Source organism: Asterias amurensis, chromosome 9 (assembly GCF_032118995.1).
Source record: "Asterias amurensis chromosome 9, ASM3211899v1".
NCBI lineage: Eukaryota > Metazoa > Echinodermata > Asteroidea > Forcipulatida > Asteriidae > Asterias > Asterias amurensis.
Genome location: NC_092656.1, coordinates 7,941,761 through 7,965,629, shown reverse-complemented (window position 1 = coordinate 7,965,629; position 23,869 = coordinate 7,941,761). Strand labels below are relative to the sequence as shown.

The 23,869-nt window shown below is 38.6% G+C and overlaps 1 protein-coding gene across 1 annotated transcript in view; it reads right to left on the bottom strand.

Annotated features, from left to right (window-relative positions):
• Positions 1 to 14,975: 14,975 nt before the first annotated feature.
• LOC139941946 (putative ammonium transporter 2) overlaps positions 14,976 to 23,869 on the bottom strand; it is a 27,329-nt gene continuing 18,435 nt past the window's right edge. Inside the window, exons 5-7 of the mRNA XM_071938592.1 lie at positions 22,940 to 23,016; positions 18,126 to 18,341; positions 14,976 to 16,488 (exon numbers count right to left, since the gene is read on the bottom strand). Coding sequence (XP_071794693.1) covers positions 15,809 to 16,488; positions 18,126 to 18,341; positions 22,940 to 23,016 — 973 coding nt within the window. The 3' untranslated portion in view covers positions 14,976 to 15,808. The remainder of the gene's footprint in view (positions 16,489 to 18,125; positions 18,342 to 22,939; positions 23,017 to 23,869) is intronic.

Below are 23,869 nucleotides of genomic sequence, written 5' to 3'. Positions count from 1 at the left end.
GACACCGACAGTCAAAAGTTAGATTGAAACAAGTCACATGGCTTCTCAAATTACGTATTCCTTTTTTCTTTAGCTTCTCTAAAAAGTTGCATTGAAATTCATTATGTATTTTTTCTTTTTCTTTTTCGATTGAAAAGATATCATTTGGTTCTCGATTCATTGAGAGAGTTTTATCTGATTTATAAATGAAGACGGACTGAAAGTTAATTGATTCATCAATAGACCGCATGGCCATTATGCCCTTGTACCATTGATGAATTTATAATAGATCATAATTGCCCCAAGTTGTTAATGGCATGACGTTTCAACCTTAGCAGAGCCTTTCTCTAAGACCAAAGGACAACAAAACATATAAACAGGTGAATTGGTGTAACAGAAGCAGTCACTAGAAGAAATAAATTAAGAAGGAGAGATGGAAATAGAGAGGGAGAGGTGGGGGGGGGGGGGACTGAAATAATTATTTCCAAGGATAAATAACATGAAGTTGAATTTATTTCAGAAATATCTTCTTGAAGTTTGAGTTTTTTCTTGAGATGAATTTGAAGAAAATGAAAATTGTATTTTAATTTGAGAACTATTTTATGTTTTTCAAGCCAACCCTTATCTGGGCTCATTTTTCTAGAGCTGCTTATGAAATAAATAATGCTCTTGTTTTCGCTAAGCAGAAATGAGCAGGTTTCACAAATCGTGCGCCCAATTCAAAGTCCAAGTGCCTATTTTAAGCGCGTGTTTCTATGAGTCGTAGCATACGGATAAATTTCCACATTGGTGTTCGGAAATAACTGTCACTCTAAAGACAAAAGGAAAACATATATAATTATTAGGGAGAAACAGCCACTTGTTTCAGGGAGTTCTGATGACGAACATTTCAGTTTAAGACGAGCTACAATAGTTCTTTAAAAAAAATTACCTTACGGATATTTTGATATATTTCACATGGAAGTTGAATTGACAATCATGAAACTGAGCCACCTGCTTCGGAAACAAGTGACAAATCATCGGGCTAGACAAGTTTTCCTTTTCCAAAAAATTGCTTTATCCTCCGCTTTTGTTTTTTGTTTTATTATAAAAAGCGAATGTTGCATGCAATGGAATGGCTGAAGCAGATGGTAAAAATATTGACCTTTCGTTGTATCTCAAAATAACAACAAAGGAATATTGATTACTTTGGTTTTAATTAGTCGAAACCCATTAATAAGTTGAACATCTTTTTTTAATTATTAATGAGACTATATAATTGACTCAAACATAACAACCTTATGCTTCCATCACGCTAGTAGGCCTATACCGTTTCATGTTGTCAATTAGCCTTCGAGAAATCTCTGCTAGGGTCTAAACGCCAGGCCAAGGAATTAATTGAATGTATTCGATCTTATTTCTCAGTAAAACTACTTCCCCAAACACAACTTTTACCCTATCCCCACGGCACACCATGCCAAACTAGAGACAGTTTTGTTCTTGCTCACTGAAAATCCTGGTACCCTTTGTTCACAACAATATGTTATGACACCGCAAGCTTTAACAGCTGAGGGTTCGAGCCCCACTCGGCCATTTGAAGCTCGATATGGGGGCATTGTGTATTCATTGTGTGCTTGGAACCTCAGTAATTCTTTAGACGATGTTTCGGGGTTAAATGTCCGATGCGCACGCTATGCTAAGTTGTTTTAGCGGTCCATTATTTCGCACGAATGGCATGATATTGTTTAAAGGTAGCCATTTTACCATTCTGAGAACTAATGGAGTGATAGGGCATTAGCGTGACATCGCAGGTGGAGGGTATTTACTGTTTCGGTCATCAACGGCCAGTGATCAACCAATGGCAAGTTTAACCGAAGACGTTTTGGTTTTACGACCGCGACAATTTTGCCAAAATATCACGCAAATCACTGTCCTCGCCAGGATTCTAACTGCATTGTTTGGACTGACGTCATCATCTCAACAATCATGGTTACGCCATTTTTGGGAGTCGATGTCCCATAGAGGTGGACAGTTTGTGTCACATTTTACGTGCTCACCATAACTTAAAGTAATTGTGACTTCAGTCTTCAGTCGTTTCTCCTACTTCCAGCCTCTTTGAAGGCTATACAAGGAGGCATGATGTCGACGACCTTTCAGCCGGTGTAGTGCAAACCCAAGGTGACAGGACGAATTACATTAAAAGCTCAAATGGTGAAGTAGAAATAGTGTAGGCCCTATACAAAGATACAAGATGTGCTGGTCCTGATGTAGGGTCAATAACTCGACTTGGCCTACTCGCCTCATGGGACCATTGTGATCACGCCATGTCATTCACCCTGTTGCTGTCTGCAAATTGCTATAGAGCCTATTCTCTGAATTGCAATGGACAACAAGAAAAGCGTCTACGAGGGTGAGCTTGTCAATCCTTCTGATCCGCAATTCATATCTTTAATTGCTTTTGTCTGTCACGCCACACCGTTGGGAAATCCACATGTGAAGTGGCGTGGCCGTTTGAATATCTGTAGTTCGAAATTTCGTCAATTTGTAATTAATTGTGTGGTGTACATCACTGTGAAAAGCTTTTTACTGTACAAGGTCAAGTAAAACAAACAACCTGCTGAAAGCCACCCTTTTTGAAAAGAGGAGGATGGGGCTTGTTTATTTTGTTTTTATCTATTTTTAAGTAGCACAGTTATGTAGATATTAGAAATCTTCAATTTTGGATAAAATAATATTCGTGTAAATAATGGTGGCAAGATGAAGCGAAAGCGCATGAACAGCTAGGCCTATGGAGGGGAGGGTAGGGGATATTGCAGCTTAAAAAGGTCGGTTCTTTTATTAATTTGTCTCACGCATTAAAACGACATTGCAAAATGCATATCGTAAAAAATAGCCGACCTGATTATGTACTCTACGTTAAAATGTCTTTCCAACATACAGGGGCCCAAAAGGCCCCCATAGCGCACATTTTTTAGCCAAAAGCGCCCAATACAATGTGCCCAATTACACGCTGGTTTTTATAGTACGACTTAAGCACATATTGCCATTTGTCGTTCAGATATTACAGATAGGCCAACTCTGACAGAGCAAACAACTTTAGGGATTTTTTTTATTTTCTCAAGTGAGATTTGTAATGTTATTTTTTTAAGCTGATGACGAAAAGATTGCCTATTTATTTTCATAAAATTACGGATTATATAATTTACAGCCATGAAACTACTTATGCCACCTGCATCAGAAACAAGTGACAAATCAATTGGAACTAGACATGTCAAGTTCTTCTGATGCTACTCTCTACCTTTACAAGACAAATAATCATTCTAAAACTCATTTGAAGACGATTTTGCACTCCTCGGAATGAAAGGTAGCTTGTCCACTCCCTTGATTCCAAGAAATGTCATAAAGGATTGCCTGGATGCTGTATTGTAGTCATTCCACTAACAAACTATCTAAAAGTAGAATTTGAAACTTTGCATGGTCGAATTAAGATATTATGAAAATTACCGTAGTTTTCGAGTTTAAAGAAACACGTTACCTTGGATTGGACGAGTTGGTCTATTAAAAGCGTCTGTAACCATTTTTTATAAAATGCATATGGTTGGAAAGATGTTTTAAAAGTAGAATACATTGATCCACACAAGTTTGCCTCAAAATTGCGTGGTTTTCCTTTTACTGTGCGAAACATTGACTCCCATAAATGGCCGACCGTGTTAGTCGACGAGGTACAAGGAAAACCGTACAATTTCGAGGCATGTTTGTGTGGATCATTGTATTCTACTTTTACAAAATCTTTCTACCCATATGCATTTCATAAAAAACAGTTACAAACGCTTTTCAAAGACCAACTCGACCGATCCAAGGCAACGTGTTTCTTTAAATATAGGCCTACGTTCTTTTCAACCCAAACTCAAATATAGATCATCATTACATGAGTGTTACCGTAAACCTAGACTGGCCCCTTATCTTTATTAATATGCGCAAGGATCTCAGATCCAGTGATTCCATTGGATACAATGATATCAGTGAATAAAAGTGCAGGTAAAAATGTAGGTCAGATGTGAATGTACATGCCGTCTGTAGACCGGTCTCTGGTGTTATTTGCGAGCCTCGAAGTGTGACGTCAGATGTTCAGGCTTCCGCAAACCTTACCATAACAAACTATCTCTTTGATAACGAGCGGGTACCAGCTGATATAATGCTTTCATTCCAAAAATGCACTCATAACAATGTAGGTTAAGGTTACGCCTACCCATCAGGCCGTGTTTGTTTATAAAACCCATGCATTATGTTGGCAACGCCGAGGATGAAGCGACATTTTTCGTGAGGGAGGAATCTGTATAGCAAGGCGGTACTGTGAAGTTTGTTTAATCTTTGTGAGAGAGCACTAATTTGAACAGCTTGCCCACTCAACCTCGCTAAACTCACAATGGTTTTGGTGAATGTCTATAATTACCTCTACTTTATTTGTGTATTGTTTAATTTGTACACCCTTTCAGGATCTTTGTTGAAGTTGGCATTTCTGTTTAGTTATTTTAATGTACATTTTTTAATAATTGGCATCACTTTCGAAATGAATTGGATTGAAGTTCGTCGCTTTATACGTCGAACTGACCTCTGCGAATCATTTTGTTCTTTTTTAAATCGTCAAAAATTAATATACTCATCACTATCAACCTTCTAAGCAAGTTTCAGTACAAGTTTTAGTATACAATACGCACATTTACCAATGACTTTTTTTTATGACGGCTTATAGTAGACAGTTACTACATAAATACTTTATGTAGGTTTCGAAACTTTGCAAGGTGGATACTAAATACTTTCTGCTTAAGAGCAGCTCTATGAAATTGTGCCCTGTAATGCAGAATACTAAATGTGGTAAGCCCGTGACTTTATACTCATTTAAAACCAATCCAAGCATGTATAATCACTTCATCTTATAATAACGTCAAACAGTCTACGGTCGTAATAGCTGCTCTTGAGTTATTATTTAAATTCCCAGTTGACATTGAACTTTCAAGGGTGAAGTTTATTAACCATTAAAGTTTATTGCCGAGTTCAAGTCCAGTACGTTTTCTTACTTAAGTAGCTACTTCATTAAAACATAAGTAGGCGGCTGGAAATAATGAGGGAGGCATCAAGGAAGACACGTTATGTTCAAGGTTTATGGTTCATTTATTTCCTACAGTTTCAAAACAGTAAATGACATTAACGCACCGTGTAAACCATGTGGTTGAACTGCGAAACATTGCCTCATCGAACCCTTAAAGGGTGGCTGCAATTTTCTTTTATTCATTTAAGCGATTAAACATGACTTTTTAAACCTGAAATATTTTTTTTATTTTTTTTATTAAATGCGCAAGTATTTTAAAAATGGTTTTCAAGAGATAAGGGGAACCCACCCGCCCCTAAAAGGGAGCCTTCATTTGCATAAACGTGACGTCATGTCGGTAACCCGAGCCGTCTGGCCCCCTGGCTGTATGCATATAGAGACGTGTGCACTGTGTGGCCTGGTACCTATATAGGGACCAGACTCTTTTTGCCGACGATATGTTTGAATTCCCGACGTGACGTCGATGGTAGGGGCGGTAACAATCCACAAAGGCTAATTACGCAAGTCAGATATGTCGGGAATAAACAAAACACGTTTTATTGATGTTCAATACATATATCAGAAATAAATGACAGCAAAGTTAACTGTTTTATTTGAATTCACTGCAGCATCCCTTTAAAGGATTCGGGTACTTTTTCAAAATGTCCACAGATTTACATTAAACTTACAGGGTTTGAAGATAATGATAGTGGAAAGCTTCCCTTCAAATATTACTAACTAAGGTTGTGTAGTTTTTGAGAAATGAGTAAAACAAGTCACAAAATAATGTTCGTCTCATGAGACCAAAATTATGTTAGCATGTAAAATCCCCTTAAAGCCATTGGACCCTTTCGGTTCAGAAAAAAAAAAATACAAGTTCACAGATTTACAAATAACTTACAGGGTTACAGAAGCCAATGGTGAAATACTTCTCTTGAAATATTATTCCATGAAATGCTTTACTTTTTGAGAAAACAGCAAAACAATATAAATTCTCGTTAACGAGAATTACGGATTTATTTTAAACACATGTCATGACACGGCAAAACGCGCGGAAACAAGGGTGGGTTTTTCCGTTGTTTTCTCCCAACTCCTATGACCGATTGAGCCTAAATTTTCACAGGTTTGTTATTTGATATAGAAGTTGTGGTACACAAAGTGTGGGCCTTGGACAACACTGTTTACCGAAAGGGTCCAATGGCTTTAACCAGTTATGATATTATACCAAAACCATAGCATAACTGGTTAATACGTTTTTACATGCTAAAACTGAGACGAAAATTATTACTTGTACTCATTTCTCAAAAACTACAGCACCTCAGTAAGTAAAATTTCAAGGGAAGCTTTCTACTATCATTGTCTTCAAACTGTGTAAGTTTAATGTAAATCTGTGGACATTGTGTTTTTTTGTTAGGAAAAAGTACGTACACCCTTTAAAGTCAATGGACACTATTGGTAATTGTTAAAGACCACTCTTCTCACTTGGTGTATCTCAACATCTGCACAAAATACCAATCCTGTGAAAGTTTGAACCCAATTGGTCGTCGAAGTTGCGAGATAATAATGGAAGAAAAAAAACACCATTGTCACACGAAAACGTGTTGCTTTCAGATGCCTGATTTCGGGACCTCACAATCTAAAATTCTGAGGTATCGAAAACAAATTCAAATATTGTAGTGGAACATTATACTACTTTTTGGAAAACATATGCGTTACTTCAGAGGGATTCGTTTCTCACAATGTTTTATACTATCAACGGCTCATTTTATTCCAAGTAAGTTTATAGGCTGTCCACAGCCCTTAAACAGGAACATTAGAGTTAATACATTTATTGAAGTTACATGCTTTCATGAACAATTATAATTAAGCTAATGGTCCACATGTTCTCCGGACTATCAACGCCTGACCGTGCAATTTTCAAATGAATTTCCCGCCACAGTGTTTTCTCTTTTTTGCAACCCGCCGATTAACAGTGCGCCCCCAACTCCAAATGCCGATATATTTTAAATTGCAAGACCTTGCAAAGACTAGTCCCCTTGTTTTGTTTATGAATTGCAAAAAACAAAGGAAAAAAAAGAACGAATTGTCACCTGTCCTTATCAGCAAATACAGGACAATGGGTTTATTTGTATACACATGTACGTCGGACTTAGCTGCAAATATCCAGAACCACGAGGGCCATGTAAAATGGTGTTAGGTCAAAGATGATTGTAGACGTAGGCTCAACTGCAGATCTGTGGCGTAAGTCACGAGCATCGAAGTGTGACGTCAGAGTGCTCAAGCTAAACATTGCAAAGTGGTCAGATGAAACCAAGGTATACAGAGGTGAGAGGTCATTCGGCTAAGATGTATGCGTTTGCGACCTTTGACATTAGCTTAAAGAAGTGTTACTGTATACATTGGAAATTGATTGGACTCGAAAAAGGAAAGCGTTTGAGGGCGTCCGAAAGTAAAGTTGTATGGGAAATCAATCAGGACAATTCGTAAAATTCATGGCATTTTTCGAGTATTGTCTATATTGAAACATGTATACCTTGCGCTAGTTCGAAAAAAAACCCACCGTATCAGTCAACTTTAAAACTATAAACATATTTCATTTTGTACGCGGCACAACAAAAAAGTATGAACGAACGACGCACAATATTCATTTCGCAATATGATAATTAAGAGATAGCTCAGTCGACCATTTGGCTCCTAATTGATTCAAAGTGCCGGGTAAACATAATACATGAATGGTAAAAGCCAAAGATAACACACCGTAGCTACTAATATGAATACAGGCTCCAACGCGGTTAAACCTCGATAATTTATTTATTAATATCCACCCAAATTATTGAACCAAAAGATAATCCGAGGGATATTTTCATGATTTAATGTATTCATGGTTTTTATATTCACTCATTTTTCTATAGGACAGGAACCTTAAGGGTCACCGTTGATGAAGTGTTATTGCTTGTTCGTTGTTATATGCAATGAATACTATAATAGTGTACCAAAAGAGACCGCAAAACATCACTTTGATCAGGGATCAAACTGAAGTCGGGGATGCGTTACAGGCATGTAAGCTTCGTTTTTGAAAGGGCAAGGGCACCAGTGCGTTTTGTTCTTGGTAAAAGGCAGGGCACCCTATATGGGGAAGTTGTATAGTTTTGCTGGAGCATTACAAAGGAGCATTACAAAATTGTTGGGATGGCGTCATATTTTAGAAAATAAATTTTCTCTTCATGTAAAACTGTGTAGTGTATTTCGGATTCTCGAAGCACGAAGTGTTTGCTGGACAACTCTGGAAACGACTTGCAAACTGACCCAATCTTTAGTTGCTTTGCCGCATCCAGCAGCAATACACCTGTACGCCTTTTACCCTCGCGGTTACTATTGTGTAGTTACATGTAACATTCGGCGCCAAAGCTCTTTGTTGTAATCGCATAAATCCTTGGTCATACGTGTTTTTTGTGATAAAATGTGATTTTGTTTCTGAGCGTTCTCTTGTTTTTCTTCCGTAGTCGCTCTCAAAGGACAACTGAAACACTGGCTTTATAATGTCAAGGGTCTCTCATTTTGTTGCTTCAGGAACACCTTTGGGATGGGGGATGGGAAGGAACGATGTTATTTTGCTCTCTGTATACATCTTTGTGTTAATGATCTTGAATTATGTTTTTTTCTTTGGTTATTTTTGTTACAACTTCTCCTTGGCCTGAAACATCCCCTTTACAGTCCGTATCCGGGCATGTGTATTACCCACTTGGAGCCTGGCTGGTAGAGCAGAATGCATTACCCTCCCAACTTGTCTACGGAGCAATTATGAATAAGTGCCTTGCTCAAAGGCACAAGCTTAGTGTCGTGACCGGGGTTCAAGCCCTCAATCTAACTGCCAACAATACCAGAAATTAAGTGAAGACCGCTCAGCCACGATACACCACACCAGCCGAGAGTTCACTGTTTTTTATCAAATTGTTCAAGCCCAATAAATAAAAAAGTCCAGCTCAAAATGTAGCCAATATCATAATGTATCCCGAGTCTTAATGCATTCCTTATTGGGAGACTTTTGGGATGCTAGGTGGCAGCAGACTTACTGGATAAAATCCATCGTTCTCGAAAATGTGCGCATGGTCATAACTACAAAAACGATGGAAATTTACCATGTAAATCTGCTGCCACTCAGTGATCCAAAGTCTCCCCTTAGACCAGACTAAATTAAAGGCAGACCAGTATCATCTCTTGGCGTATCGCAACATAACCACACTGGGAAAGTTTTGGCTCATTCGGTCATCTTGGGTTGCAGGAGTTGAACAAAATATATTTAAAAAATAACCCGTCTTGCATAGATTGGTGTGTTTTTAGATGCGTGAGAAAGGCTTCATGCCTTAAAAAAAATAAAAAATAAAACAAAACACATATTGGAGTGATTTTGTTAAAAGTACCCTCCCTGGTACAATAAAGGGGCCATGTTTAGGTATATGGTTGGAGCATACATTAAGTTAAATATGCCAAGTAAAGGTACAATTTTTGCATACTTTAAGCAATAGACTTAACATAGATAGACATAGGTTGGGTTAAATTAATAACAACACTGGAAGCGTATATAGTGCCTGTACAATGGTCGGGATGTCTTGGGAATGAGCCTCCGCAATGTTCCTTTTATTGCTTTTTTAGTATCCATAACATAGAACCGCAAACACAATTCTACCGAGTTGTATTGTATGATCAGACAATGGTATATCCTCACACGGTAGACATAGTTATTAAATCCATCTGACAGCCCCAGTCCCCCCCCCCTTTTTTTCTTTTCTACACTCGAACATTGAGTTCTGGCATGATACTTACCCTGTTTCGGAAACGAACGCTACGTGCGCGATAGCAGCGCTCTATGTGTCGCCATTATTAATTTAAACACGCATGTAATTTGTCTGCACTCTTCGTATGCACATGGGATACCAAACTTAATAGATCTTTCGTTTTATAGGGTGCAATCAACAGTCAAACTTAATAATTTGAACCAGCTGAGCAGCCCCGGAATATGTTTTACATGCTGTACCCACTGAGCGGGATCGGAAGGCAAAGTGTATTTACGGGTAAAGAACTGTGATTGGGGGCACAATTCTTGTTCTAATGGTCTGAACAGATGAATAGATGTTCCCCTGACCAACACACTAATACTCAAACACTGATTCGAGTGCTATGGCTAAAACTACGACTCCCGAGGTGATCCCCGGAGCGCTATATTTTCCCGAGGATCACCGAGGGAGTCGGAGTTTTAACCATAGCACGAGTAGAATCATTTAATATCTGTGTTATAACACCCTAACAGACTACATGTATTTATCATCCTCGTACACGTAACGTTCGTACGCGCGTTTCAGATACACAGATGCAAACTGATGGGTGGGTAAAAAGACGTCAAGGTACTGCACGCCGTGTGATGTGATAGTCGTCGGACTATCACACGGCAAACGATGCACTATCACACAGCCGCCGTCTCTAGTAACAACTAAGACATTATAAACCAATGAAAACACGGGATATTTTGTAAGGGTGGAGCATTTGGGTTTTTTGGGGCGGCACCTTATACACCTTTATGTATAATTTTTTGTTAAAAACAGATTAAAAGTAAAGTGATGTTTTAAACTCTCATTTCGCGCAAAAGGATACAATTTAGACTAAAGAATGACAAAAAAATTATGTTAAATTCATAGGTTTATTGCATGAAAATAAGTGTTCTGAAGGTTAACCATGCAAATATAGATCTTTTTGTTGTTGTATAAACTATATGTATTAACATTAAACTTTCCATTACATTATAATGCATTTGGCGACATCTGACTCATGTTCACATAGTGGGTCGCTGCGGTAACACCACCATGTGTGTATATTATCGACTTGCAAGTGCTAACCGTTAATTTGAGGCAGTGTACATGCCTCTAACTCGCGATTCGCCTACGGTGTTACAGCAGTGTTTTGTTTTTAACACAAAATTATTGGTACTGCGTGAGCACAAATCGTCTGCTCGCATATCTTTATTAAATTTGCCGATTGTATTTTTTTTTCCAACGACAACAAGAAATGGTTTAATTTCATTTCAGAATAATGTGAAATAACGGGGTCGTTTTTATCATCGTGCCAAGTATTGATAAGATAAAAACACGTTTTTACAATGAGAAGGCTCCTCAAGTTGTGAGTTTAATCAACTTGGTTGAAATGATGGAAACAACTGAATTTAATATTGCTAACAAAAGAAATAAACTAGATGCCCATCGAAGGAAATTGTTCCTTTAACTTTGACTTAACTACATTTTGTTTTGTTTTCCTCTTTTTTGAGTTGTTACATTTTTTTGTATTTATTATATCTCACTCTATTATTGTGACTGTTAGTTTTGTAAAGTGCATAGGGGCCTATAACCTATATAGGATTTGAGGCATTGCTTGGTGGGGTATCAATATATATATATTTGGTTTGCGGTAACACCATGTGTGTATATCTACTTGCCAGGTAGAGTTGTTCTTAGGGAACTGTCTTGCTTTATTCTACTGCCGTGGAGTAGAAAATCGGAGGTTCGGGAGACTTCTCAGCTCTGAAAAGTCTCCTGACGATGACTAGGGCAAGCTAGTCGAAACGTTGAGACCAATTCCGAACTGACTCCGCGGCAGTACAGTTATTACGATCCTATAAGCTAAAGTAGTAGTCCAGTCAAATTTCTATACCATCCGCCCTGGTAATAGTTATAAAGCAGGACAGTTCTTTTCAGAACTGAGAAGTCTCCCAAACCTCCGATTTTCTACTCCGCGGCAGTAGAATAAAGCAAGACAGTTCCCTAAGAACAACTCTACCTGGCAAGTAGATATACACACATGGTGTTACCGCAAACCATATATATATATAGGCCTATAACCTATTCTTATGTAATTAATTGTCACTGCTGTGATGAACAAAAGAAAGGAAAATGGTTTTTATGCATTTTTACTTTCACTTACCAATGTTAAAATTGTCTACTTATTATAAGGTCATCAGTGCAGATTGTATCGATATCATAAAATTGGTTTGGAAAATGTTAGAGCTCCTGGTAAAATGGGTTTCATTGATCAAGAGTGCCCTTCAAAGCAATTTGTTTTGCAGAAAGAGAGACAATTTTTGTCTAAGTTAGCCATTTATTTGTTGATTCTGATTAATTGCGTCGCCTTCAAATTTATTGGCAATTTGCATTGATTACCTTTTGATCTTTACGAATATTAAAAATGCAATTAGTGACCGTTGATCATTCCAAATTAAATTGCAACTAATGACCTTTATAGTACTGAGCCGACGTTTATGTAATTAACTCTATCGAGTAAATTGTAACTTTGCATGTATTTTCACAAGACATACCATTAGGCACAGCATTGCTAATTTATCTGTGGCTCATTTTTTTTTTTTTTTAATATATATATATATTTTTTTACTTTTTTTTTTTTTTCTTCTTCTTTTTTTCGACAACATTGTTTCATCAAAAGTAACTGGAAAAATAGTGCATTTCAAACTTTCGTGTTCCCCCCCCAGAAATTAATTAAGAAACTACAAGGTATGCTTAATACGTGGGAAACTTCTGCAATTTTTTGGTTAAGTGAATGTGAAGCCCCATGTGGTCGCTATGGATGTATTGTTTAAGCCGCTTGAGGCCGCTATTTGAAGCTCTTTGTAGTCTGCCGTAAAGCAAGCCGACAGCACTATTCCACTTTCACTAACAGTGTAAACCCCGTGGTCTCCACAGCTATATATCCAATTCCCTAATTGAATAATGGCGAAGATACAGTCAATGGCCCTAAAAGGTTTGACATGCTGAAAATATTGAAAACCTATGGAAGTTCAGCTTTTCTTTCTCCCGAGTTCCCATAGTTGTCTGGGACAAAGGGATGTACTTTGTGAGGTAGACACAATGATTGTCACACGTACACGGACGTGAAGAAGTTGTAGAAGATGTAATTAATGCACTAGGCCTACTAATTCGATTCCTGGAAGTGTTACTGCTTTATATTTTGATGTGGGCAGGCGCAGAGAATTGCTTCCAAGGTTGAGAGGAAATTCTAAACCATCTCAGGAAGTTAGATCCAATTTTAACTTCTTAGAAATTTCCTGCAGTTAAAATACCATAGGAAGCTCTTGTTGTTATAATGCATCCATTCTTTATACTTGATCTCATTACTGCAACTAAACGATGCAGCGGTATCCATAAGTGTAATGCACAGAGGTAACACGACAAAAGCATGCGACCAAACCTATGACCCAGACCCGTGCCCAATTTGATGGCGCTAACCGATTCTGTGCTTACATATGATTTCCATTTCATAGTGCTAACCTTCAGCACATGAAAGGGCTTGCTTACTGTACGAAAATGAATGACGTCACAACGCAAATCATTGATGAATGTGCAAAATGGCCGCCTTTTCTCACCTTAGAGAATGTTTCCTGTACAGTAAGCACGAAACCTCCCTATACGCAGCGCTTTGAAACTGGGTCCTGTGCGTTGAAAGAGTTGCGACATCGATGTACCATTTTTCTTTGGGCACGTGGACGGTTGCTGGACGCCATTTTGGTTAAAACGTAGCACAACCCAAAAAGTAGACTAGTCTGGCACCATGTGTTCGCTCATGCATTTTTTGTTGCTGCAAAATGGCTTCTAGTCGCAAGTTGTCGGACCTTTTCACTATTATACAACTCTGCACGACCTACTGACCACCCTTTTTCTGTGGGGGGGGGGGGGGCGATGGAAGTGATCGGTGGGGTGTTAAATACGAAGTACCGCACAATACTTCTTAAGCAATTCTAAAACCAAAGTAGTTTATAAAGCACCTTTAACACAAAACTGGTTTTCGTTTGCGAGTTAACTTACGTTGTGTACATGATGTAGGCCTACTTGACACAACATTAATTCTTTTTAAATAATAACTGTACTGCGGTAATTCCCTCAGCAAATAGTACTGCAAATGTTACTTTTGGTTTTCCGCATCTATAGACCCACCGGTTAAACATTGAATTGAGGTTGTTCAAACTTTGCTGTGTGAACGTGTTTACATTTTGTGCATTCTAAAGCAAACGGAGCTAAAGAAATATGCAAAAAGAGAGGAGACATTATTTTGTTTTATTCATAAATTCATTAGTTGTTTAATTTAATACATATCATTATTTGTTGGCATAAAGTTCTTTGAATGAGTTGACGTAGAATACCTGACAGGATTCAACATTTTTCCACAAACGTTTTATTTTTTTGGAAAGCCGGTTCAGAGGTTTTAAGGTTGTCTTTTAAAGACAGTGGACACTATTGGAAATTGTCAAAGACCAGTCTTCTCACTTCGTGTATCTCAACATATGCATCAAATAACAAACCTGTGAAAATTCGAGCTCAATCGGTCGTCGACGTTGCGAGATATTAATGAAAGAAAAACCACCCTTCTGTCACACGAAGTTGTGTGCTTTCAGATGATTTCGAGACCTCAAATTCTAAATCTGAGGTTTCGAAATCAAATTCAGGAAAAATACTTCTTTCTCGAAAACTACTCCACTTCAGAGGGAGCCGTTTCTCACAATGTTTTATATTACCAACCTCTCCCAATTACTTGTTACCAAGTAAGGTTTTATGCTAATAAATATTTGGAGTAATTACCAATAGTGTCCAGTGCCTTTAAAAATGTGTCAACATTTCTGAAATTATAAAGAGAGCCCCTTTTTCCCCTGCCCCAGGCCCGAAATCCCACGCGCTGTGAGCTCCATCCGGCAAACACAAGTTCTGCAAAGATCGTATTTCGGTGAATAACTGAAGAAGGCACATGGATCGTGATTAAAGGTTGGTGTTTTTTTTATTCTTCATGGAAGTAATGCTGATTCATCCGCACAATATTAGAGAAAGATACAATAAAAGTCACCAAGGTAGGTAGCGCGAAGATAGGTGATGTGTGTCAACTTAAAGAGACATGGACACTTTTTGAATATTGCCGAAGAAGAGACATGGACACTTTTTGAATATTGCCGAAGACCATAATCTTCTCACCATGGTGTATCTCAACATATGCATAAAATAACAAACCTGCAAACAATTTGAGCTCAATTATTCATAGAAGTTGCGAGATATTAATGACAGACAAAAGTAAATACCCTTGTCACACTTGTGTGCTTTCGGAAGCTCGACTTCGATACCTCAAATTCTAATGTTGAGGTCGCGAAACCAAATTCGTTGTGAATTAGTTCTTTCTCGAAAACTACGTCACTTCACTTCAGAGGAAGCCGTTTCTTACGATGTTTTATACAATCAACCTCTCTCCATTACTCGTTTATACCAAGTAAGGTTTTATGCTACAATTTATTTTGAGTAATTACCAACAGTGTCCACTGCCTTTAATGCTGATTTATAAGCAAAGTAAAATAAAGATACAGTAAAAGTCATGTAAATGTCTCAGCTGTATGCAGTATATATCCTTGCTGAGAAAACAAGACGTCAACCATAATAAACCTTATAAACGATTCATGCATAAAGTCACTTCCCAGATTCAAATATTTTGCGGTCAAAAATGATTCAAACCAGTGTTACAATACTCCTACCTCAGACTCCCTTGTGTTGTCTTAGTATACCTTAAAATATTTATTGTCACAGATTACTTAGCTATAAAGCACAGGACAGTTTGAATAATAGTTCTTCAAACAGTTTAGAGGAGAAATTAATCCCTTTAGAGGAGAAGCTAAGTTTTGTAAACTATAAAAACCCACCAAAACCCATTACTTTATATCAATGTTAAAATTTAAGATGAATTTGTTGATTTATTGTCATTAGTTGGGGCTTGTGAAGTATCTAGAGTTTTTGCTAATGTCCAATTTGTTGATTGGTCTTCGTTGGTTGTGGCTAGTGGGGTATCTGGAGTTTTGGATATCGTCCAACTAAACCGTCGTTTACCAGACGAGGTTGGTGTTGTATGCTTGTGCTTAGCGACTAGTTTTCTATGTCGTGGTTGTCTCGAGTTGAAATCTCTGTCTTGTGACGTACCCGCTTCCGCCATTGCCAGATTGTCGCCCCCATCGTCGTAATTTGGGCCAGACGGCTCGTCGGATCTCACGAATCCGAACGCAGATTTGTTCAGAAGTTCCGTTTGGCTGCTCCGCCGGATCGAGATCCTGCGGAGTTCCCGTGCATCCTGGCGATCCAGATCCTTCATAAGGTTGCCACTCTTGAAGTTTTGGACTACCATGACGAGCTTGCCGTCCCTGTCGAACCACTCCCGGCTGGATTTGTTGTAGGTCCCGTTCAGAGAGTGCTCGACTAAGTCGGCACCTAGCGCCTCCTCGTGGAGTGGAACCCGGAGACCTATGGTGAGGTCGACTAGCTTGAGAAGGGTGAATGACGTCACGGCAGTCCAGGATGCGATGGTTACAACGGCGAGAGCTTGAACCCCTAGAAGTCTGAATCCGCCTCCAGCGATTAAACCTGCCCGGGAGATATAGATTTTAAATTATTAAAAAGTATGTTCAAAATGAATACGATAGGGTTGCGGTAACTATTTGTAAATACCTCTTTTTAAGTAGTGCTGGTTCTGAAAAGAACTGGTGGTTTACAGCCCAACGTTCCGACCCGTATGCTCTGATCGTCTTCAGCAGAATGCTCGACTCTTTCACCAGGCAAGATTTCAAATACTACTCAAAGAAAATCCATCTCAAATCTAATCCATTTCCACCAACCCTATTTTCAGCTTTCCATATAGTCACTAATTTTCCCGGGAGATAATAAAAGCAAGACCATTCCCAACACGATTACGGGGGGCATTCTTGGCAAAAAGTCACGTACTAAACGTACGTCGTTATTGTGGGATTAAGTTTATTAGAAACCTTCTCAACAAGCCTTGTTTTAAATCTCTGACAGGTATACGGGATGTTTAGTAAACACGTCATACCATGCCGTTCTCTTTTCTACACTTTAAGTGTAAGTCATCTCCTTGGTAATGTTAAGAGACGAGCCCTACTAATTGGAAGTGAACTCACCTTGTTGAGTCTAATCGTTAAAAATGAACATTCAGCACAAAAGTGACACCATGTTTTGTATGCAAAAATAAAATAAGATAAACTGAGTATACATTTTACACAATTGTAAAGAAAATCCATGAGTGAAAACCAATGCCTTGTAATGCCTTCTGTCTGAAGATGTAGTTTAAAAACCATCACATTTAGCATAGAGACTTAAATGCTTTTAACAAATCGAGGTACCTGGGACGTGCTAGGCTAGGGTGATACTTCGAGTGTCTCATTACATCGATATTGGATATTGGATATTCCCATACGTTTGTACAGTGAATGTCTACCTTGTACATCGATATTGGATATTGGACATTCCCATAGGTTTGTACAGTGAATGTCTACCTTGTTCATCGATATTGGATATTGGACATTCTCATAGCTTTGTACAGTGAACGTCTCCCTTGTTCATCGATATTGGATGTTGGAAATTCCCATAGGTTTGTAAAATGAATGTGTACCTTTTACATCTATATTGGATATTGGAAATTCACATAGGATTTGTACAGTGAATGTCTACCTTGCGCATCAATGGGTGCATTCGTTTCGCTTCCCTGGGTGGACCCCGGAGTGTGGCGTTTTTTTATATCCAGGACGATCGTGGGTAATTATCTACACACGTTCGCCCTAAAAAAAACTAAAAAAACGCCACACACCGGGGTCGACCCAGGGAAGCTAAACGAACGCACCCTATATTGGATATTGGACATCCCCGTAAGTTTACATAGTGTATGTCTCCCTTGTTCATCGATATTGACTGCTGGACAATCCCGTAGGATTTGTACAGTGAACGTCTACCTTGCGCATCTATACTGGATATTGGACATCCCGTAGGTTTGCACAGTGAATGTCTCGGATTGTTCATCGATATTGGATGTTGGACATTCCCGTATATAGGGTTGTACAGTTAATGTATATCTTGCACACCCATACTGTATATTGGACACTCCTATTCTAGGTTTGCACAGCGAATTTCTACCTTGTATTGATATTAGATTGGTCATTATTGATATAATGATGATGTTTTTTAGAAAAATAATAATAATACAATCTCACCGTCGGTTGACGAGAATCCTTCAGCGAGACTATCATGTCGACCGAATATTCCAACAGACAGCAGGGCCCACGTAGCTGACATTGCGTGGACGGGAACCACCCCCACTGGGTCGTCAATCTTCAGCTTTTCAGTCAGCATACATCCACTGCAGGCAATGAGGGAACCCGTTATACCAATCACTAGACCCTCCCACGGTTGTGCTAAGGCGCATAGAGCTATATCAAAAGTGATCGAAAACGAACCTCACATTAATATTTGATAGTTCTCATTTGACGGGTCACCGTGGTCCATTGGTAAGACTGCAAGACTTTATTCGCTAGGTTGCGGTTTCGAATCCTCCATACGTAAGGAGGGAACCCGTTATACCAATAACCAGACCCTCCCATGAATGTGCTAAGGCACACAGAGCTATGTAAACAAGCGAATCAAACCCACATTATAATGTTATAGTTCTCATTTGACGGGTCACCGTGGTCCATTGGTAGACTGCAAGACTAGATTCGTTAGGTTGTGGGTTCGAATCTACTGCACGCAAAGAGAGAACCCGTTATACCAATAACCAGACCCTCCCATGAATGTGCTAAGGTGCATAGAGCTATGTAAACAAGCGAATCAAACCCACGTTATGTTATAGTTCTCATTTGTTGACGGATCACCGTGGTCCAGTGTTGTTGGACTGCAAGTCGGCGCTAGGTTGTGGGTTCGAATCCTCCACACGTACGGAGGGAACCCCCTTAAACCAATCACCAGACCTTCCCATGGGTGTGCTAAGGCGCATAGAGCTGATTTTATCAAAGGTGATTGGAAAAAAAAAACCCACACTATTATTTTGTAGTACGCATTTGACGAGTGTCTAGTGGTGGTTGGACTGCAAGACTTGTAATTGCAAGGTTGTGGGTTTGAATCTTGTCAAAACTATTCTGCTGATTGTAATGACTAAAATAAGTTTCGTTGTCTAAATCACAGTTTTTCTCGTTGTGCGATACGAATGTTGACGTCACGCATGTCTGTTTTTGTAGTGAGTGTTTCTCAGGAGTGCAGCACGGAGTGCAGTGCGAATTAATACCCTATGCGAATTTGTGACGTCAAGAAGTATGAACTAGTCTTTAAATCCCGAATTCTTGAGGATTAGCTTCAGCAATGTGAACTCAGGTATATGGCATGATGAAATCTCTAGCTATAGCTGAGTTAATCCCCAAACTAGGCTTGATACTAGCTTGATACTAGCTCTTACTTATTAGGCTTCAGCGATGTGAACTCGGGTATAAATCTCTAACTGGATTGCTCTAACGATGCTGAGAGTGTGTACTCGTGTGCATTTCTATATAAATCCCCTAGTGAAATCAATGTAATGTGAACTCGGGTATAAATCTCTTACTGAATTGTCTATGAGGTTGAGAGTGTGTACTCGTGTGCATTTCTATATAAATCCCCCAGTGAAGTCAATGTAATGTGAACTCGGGTGTGAATCTTATCCTTGGATTAAGATATTATACGTGGGTTGTGTTTCTCGATGTGAACTCAGGTATGGATCTCTAATTGGGCCAGTGACTATAATGGTAAATTCGGTAGCGATATTTACTGGATTGTCTACGAGGTTGAGAGTGTGTACTCGTGTGCATTTCTATATAAATCCCCCAGTGAAATCAGTGTAATGTGAACTCGGGTATGAATCTTATCCTTGGATTAAGATTTTATACGTGAGTTGTGTTCCTCGATGTGAACCCAGGTATGGATCTCTAATTTTGCCACGGTCTATAATGGTAAATTCGGTAGCGATACGAACTCGGGTATAGATCTCTTGCTGGATTGTCTACGAGGTTGAGAGTGTGTACTCGTGTGCATTTCTATATAAATCCCCCTTGTATTCCTTGATGTGAACTCAGGTATGGATCTCTAATTTTGCCAGGGTCTATAATGGTAAATTCGGTAGCGATGTGAGCTCGGGTATGAATCTCTAATTGGGCCAAGCTCTGTATGAAAAATTCGGTAGGGATGTGCAATTTGGTATGAATCTCTAATTGGGCCTAAGTCTAAATGGTATTATTCGGTAGCGATACTTGAAAGTGAATCTCTAATATTGGTCCAATGTCTAATGGTGAATTCAGTAGCAATGTGATCTTGGGTAAGAATCTCTAATTGGGCCAACGTCTAATGGTGAATTCAGTATAGCGATGTGATCTTGAGTATGAATCTCTAATTGGGCCAATGTCCAATTATGACTGCAGTAGCGATGTGAACTTGGATGTGAATCTGTAATTTAGCCAATGTCTAATCGTAGCAATGTGAACTTGATGGTTATGAATCTTTAATTCGGCCAATGTCCAATTATGAATTCAGTAGCGATGTGAACTTGGATGTGAATCTGTAATTTGGCCAATGTATAATGATGAATTCAGTAGCAATTTGAACTTTGGAATGAATCTCTAATTGGGCCAAGGTAATGGTAAAATCGGTAGCGATACGAATTTGGTCATGAATCTCTAATTGGGCCAATATATAATGGTAAATTCGGTAGCGATACGAATTTTGGCATGAATCTCTAATTGGGCCAATATACAATGGTAAATTGGGTAGCGATGTGAAATCGGGCATGAATCCTTACTCGGACCAAGGGCAAAGTGTGTGGGTTGGGTTAAACCATTTGAATCCAGTCATGAATCCCGAATTGGACTACGGTCTGAAATTTAAATTGGTTTCCGAGAAGGGAACTCACAAAATAATCAAATTTCTTAAAGGGTGTCTGATTTTTCAGCTTCTGACTGCCTCGGTCTGTGTGGCAGAAGATAATACAAATGCGGCTAAAGCTCGGGTCACATAATTATTTCCTGCGAATGTGAACTCTATACAAATTTTGACGTCACAAATTCACAATTATAATTCGCAGCTGTAGTCAACGCTTGCGAAACATTAATAGCGAAAACAGCAACATGACGTCAACATTTCGCATCGCATTTGCATTCACATGAAGTATGAACCAGGCTTAAAAATCTCAGTGTTATTCAGTGGAATGTGTTGGTAAGTCAAAAATAATGGGAATGTTTGTGCCTAAACCATTTCTGTCACGTCACTCTTATGCAAAAGACTCTAAAGTGTAGATTTTTATCTCGCCTTCGGTTCGTATGTTTTATCCACAAATCTACACTTCCTCGTCCATTCTAAGAATTGTAATCACCGTTCACGAGTGTATAGACGTACCAACCATGTCCCTACTGTTCCATTGTGTGAATATGGGTCCTTTATACCAACCACTACCAAATCAATTTCCAATGCAATTTCATCACCAATTATCAATCTCGAAATAGTAATAATTATTGCGTACATTCGGTAACCCATGTTCGATACTTATGTATGTCAGGAAATGTCTCGCCGAGTAGGAGCGACGGACATAATCTAATATAAACTCATCCAGCCTTGTCCCCAATAAAGGTTACTTCATACGCAGACATGAATTCTGAGTAAAAGAAACTGGAACACTAGGCCGTGTAATTCGCTGACATTTATCTGTATCCCCCCTTTGTACGTCAATAAGGCTAGTAACACTCTTCACGCAAATCCACCCTTTTAAACTCCTTTTAGTGAGGATGCTCAATGTGATATACTTCGTGGTCAATAACCACATGTGAGCCGTGCATGTTATATATTTAACTTGGGAGTTAAAGTGCAGCAAGTTTAAATGAATCAATGAAGCGTCTTTACGAAATGGATCAGTCGGTTAATAAGATCGTGGTAAAGGCTCAGATGGATCGAAGACATGTATAGCGTTCTTAACGGGCACTATAGACACTATTGGTATTTACTTAAAATGTCTATTAGCATAAAAACTTACTTTGTCACAAGTAATGGGGAGCCGTTGATAGAATAAAACATTGTAAGAAATGGCTCCCTCTGAAGTAACGTACAGTTTTGAGAAAGAGGTAATTTCTTACTCAAATATTTGACTCTGATAAAACACTCCAGGCCTGAAACCCCGTTTAGGCTTCTAAAAACACACAAATTATGTGCAATAAGTGTGTTTTACTCTTTTGATATTCTCTTGCAACTTCGATGGCCAACTGAGTTATTTAATGCATATGTTGGGATACACAAAGTGAGAATACAGGTCTTTGACATTTAAAAAAAAAAGTGTCCTTTGCCTTTTTACACACACTGTTTGTTCTAGTAACAAGCAATATGCTAGTATCGAGCAGGGGAAAATAAAGCTGTTGTCAATTTGACCTGATTAACAAGTAACTGCTACTACACTAATTCTCATGAGAAATGTTACATGTAGATGGATGTTGAAAAAGTACATTTGCATTTCAGACGGTTTTATTGTGGGATTTGAGACTTATCGTTTAAATTCTTCTCTTGATATACGCACAAAATTACCAACCTGCAAAAACACAATCAGCTCAATAAAACACAGAGCGTTGTCTTTGTCTAGAATAGTAACGTATATTGATATTTTATATTTTATATTTTAACACGTGTACCCCTCTCGAGGAACAAGGGTTTTCTCTTTAGTCACTTTCTCTTGTAACTTCGATGACGAATGGAGTCCAAATGTTCACAGATTTATTGTTGATGCATGTTGGGATAAACCAAGTGATAAAACTGGTCTTTGAAAAATCAAAACTTTAGCCCGTTGCCTTAATCTAAAGCAACAAATCGTGTCAATCGTATAAAATAGCCACATTTTTATGTTCTGTAATCATAATGCGGAATTTGACACTACCACACCGTAGAAGTGTTCATTAAACAAAAATATAAAGGTAATGAAGTGGCAATACTTCTTGTTTCATGTCTAGTGTCTGAGAAATCAAATATTTACCTGTAATCGACACCAGAGATCCGAGTATACCATTAATCAAGAAGCTGATGTCGAATTTACGTCGTTTGGCCACGTAGCTGCAACACACATAAAGATGTATTCGTTATTCGATTAGAAATATATAAGTTTTCAAAGTGGTACAACTATATAGGGGGGGGGGGGGGTATTTGGACTTTGGTATTATTGGAAACTTAAAGAGTTTTACCTACTTTTTGGCTTTTGCACACAGATAATGTACTACTGTTTTAACACTAAAGCCAACTATAATGTAAATACTTTCAAAATGAGTTGAAAACAATATTTCAACAAAGTGCCCCAAAGAGGGACAGCAAAAAAAGGCTCACCCCTGGTGCCCCCACCCCACTGGAACACAGATGAGGCATTTTTGTACGAACTAACGCTAGACTTCTCTCTTGTAATTAAACTAAACATGCGTTGAAAAAGTTCCCCCCCTAGAAAATAATTGTGCACCCTGGGTTGCCTTCTACACTATGTGTAGCTACGGTGCAAATGTTTCCTCGTCAAAGATACCTTTGTTAGAGCCAATTGAAGGACCTAGTTGTAAGACTTATATAGTGGTTACCATTAGTCGCAATATCCTTCTTCTCCAAGCTATTCATAAGATTTACATTGCCCAAAATTATTACTGTACCGTACTTTAATCCTCCCTTTCAGTGAAGATTAAGTGAAGGTCTTCTTATATACCTGTCCAACGTACTAAGTTTACCCCCAGGGGAATATTTAATTAAGTGACCCGTACTTGAGATTCGTTCATCAAAGAACGTTTAACTTATTATTACGGGCGTAGATGTGAGTAAATTTGTTTTCTTCTACTAGAACGAATGTACTTTCAATTGAAGAACTTCACCTGAGTTTATGTCAAAGAAGCTTTCATTTTAGCCACACATTAGGGACCAGTGAGCCTTTGAT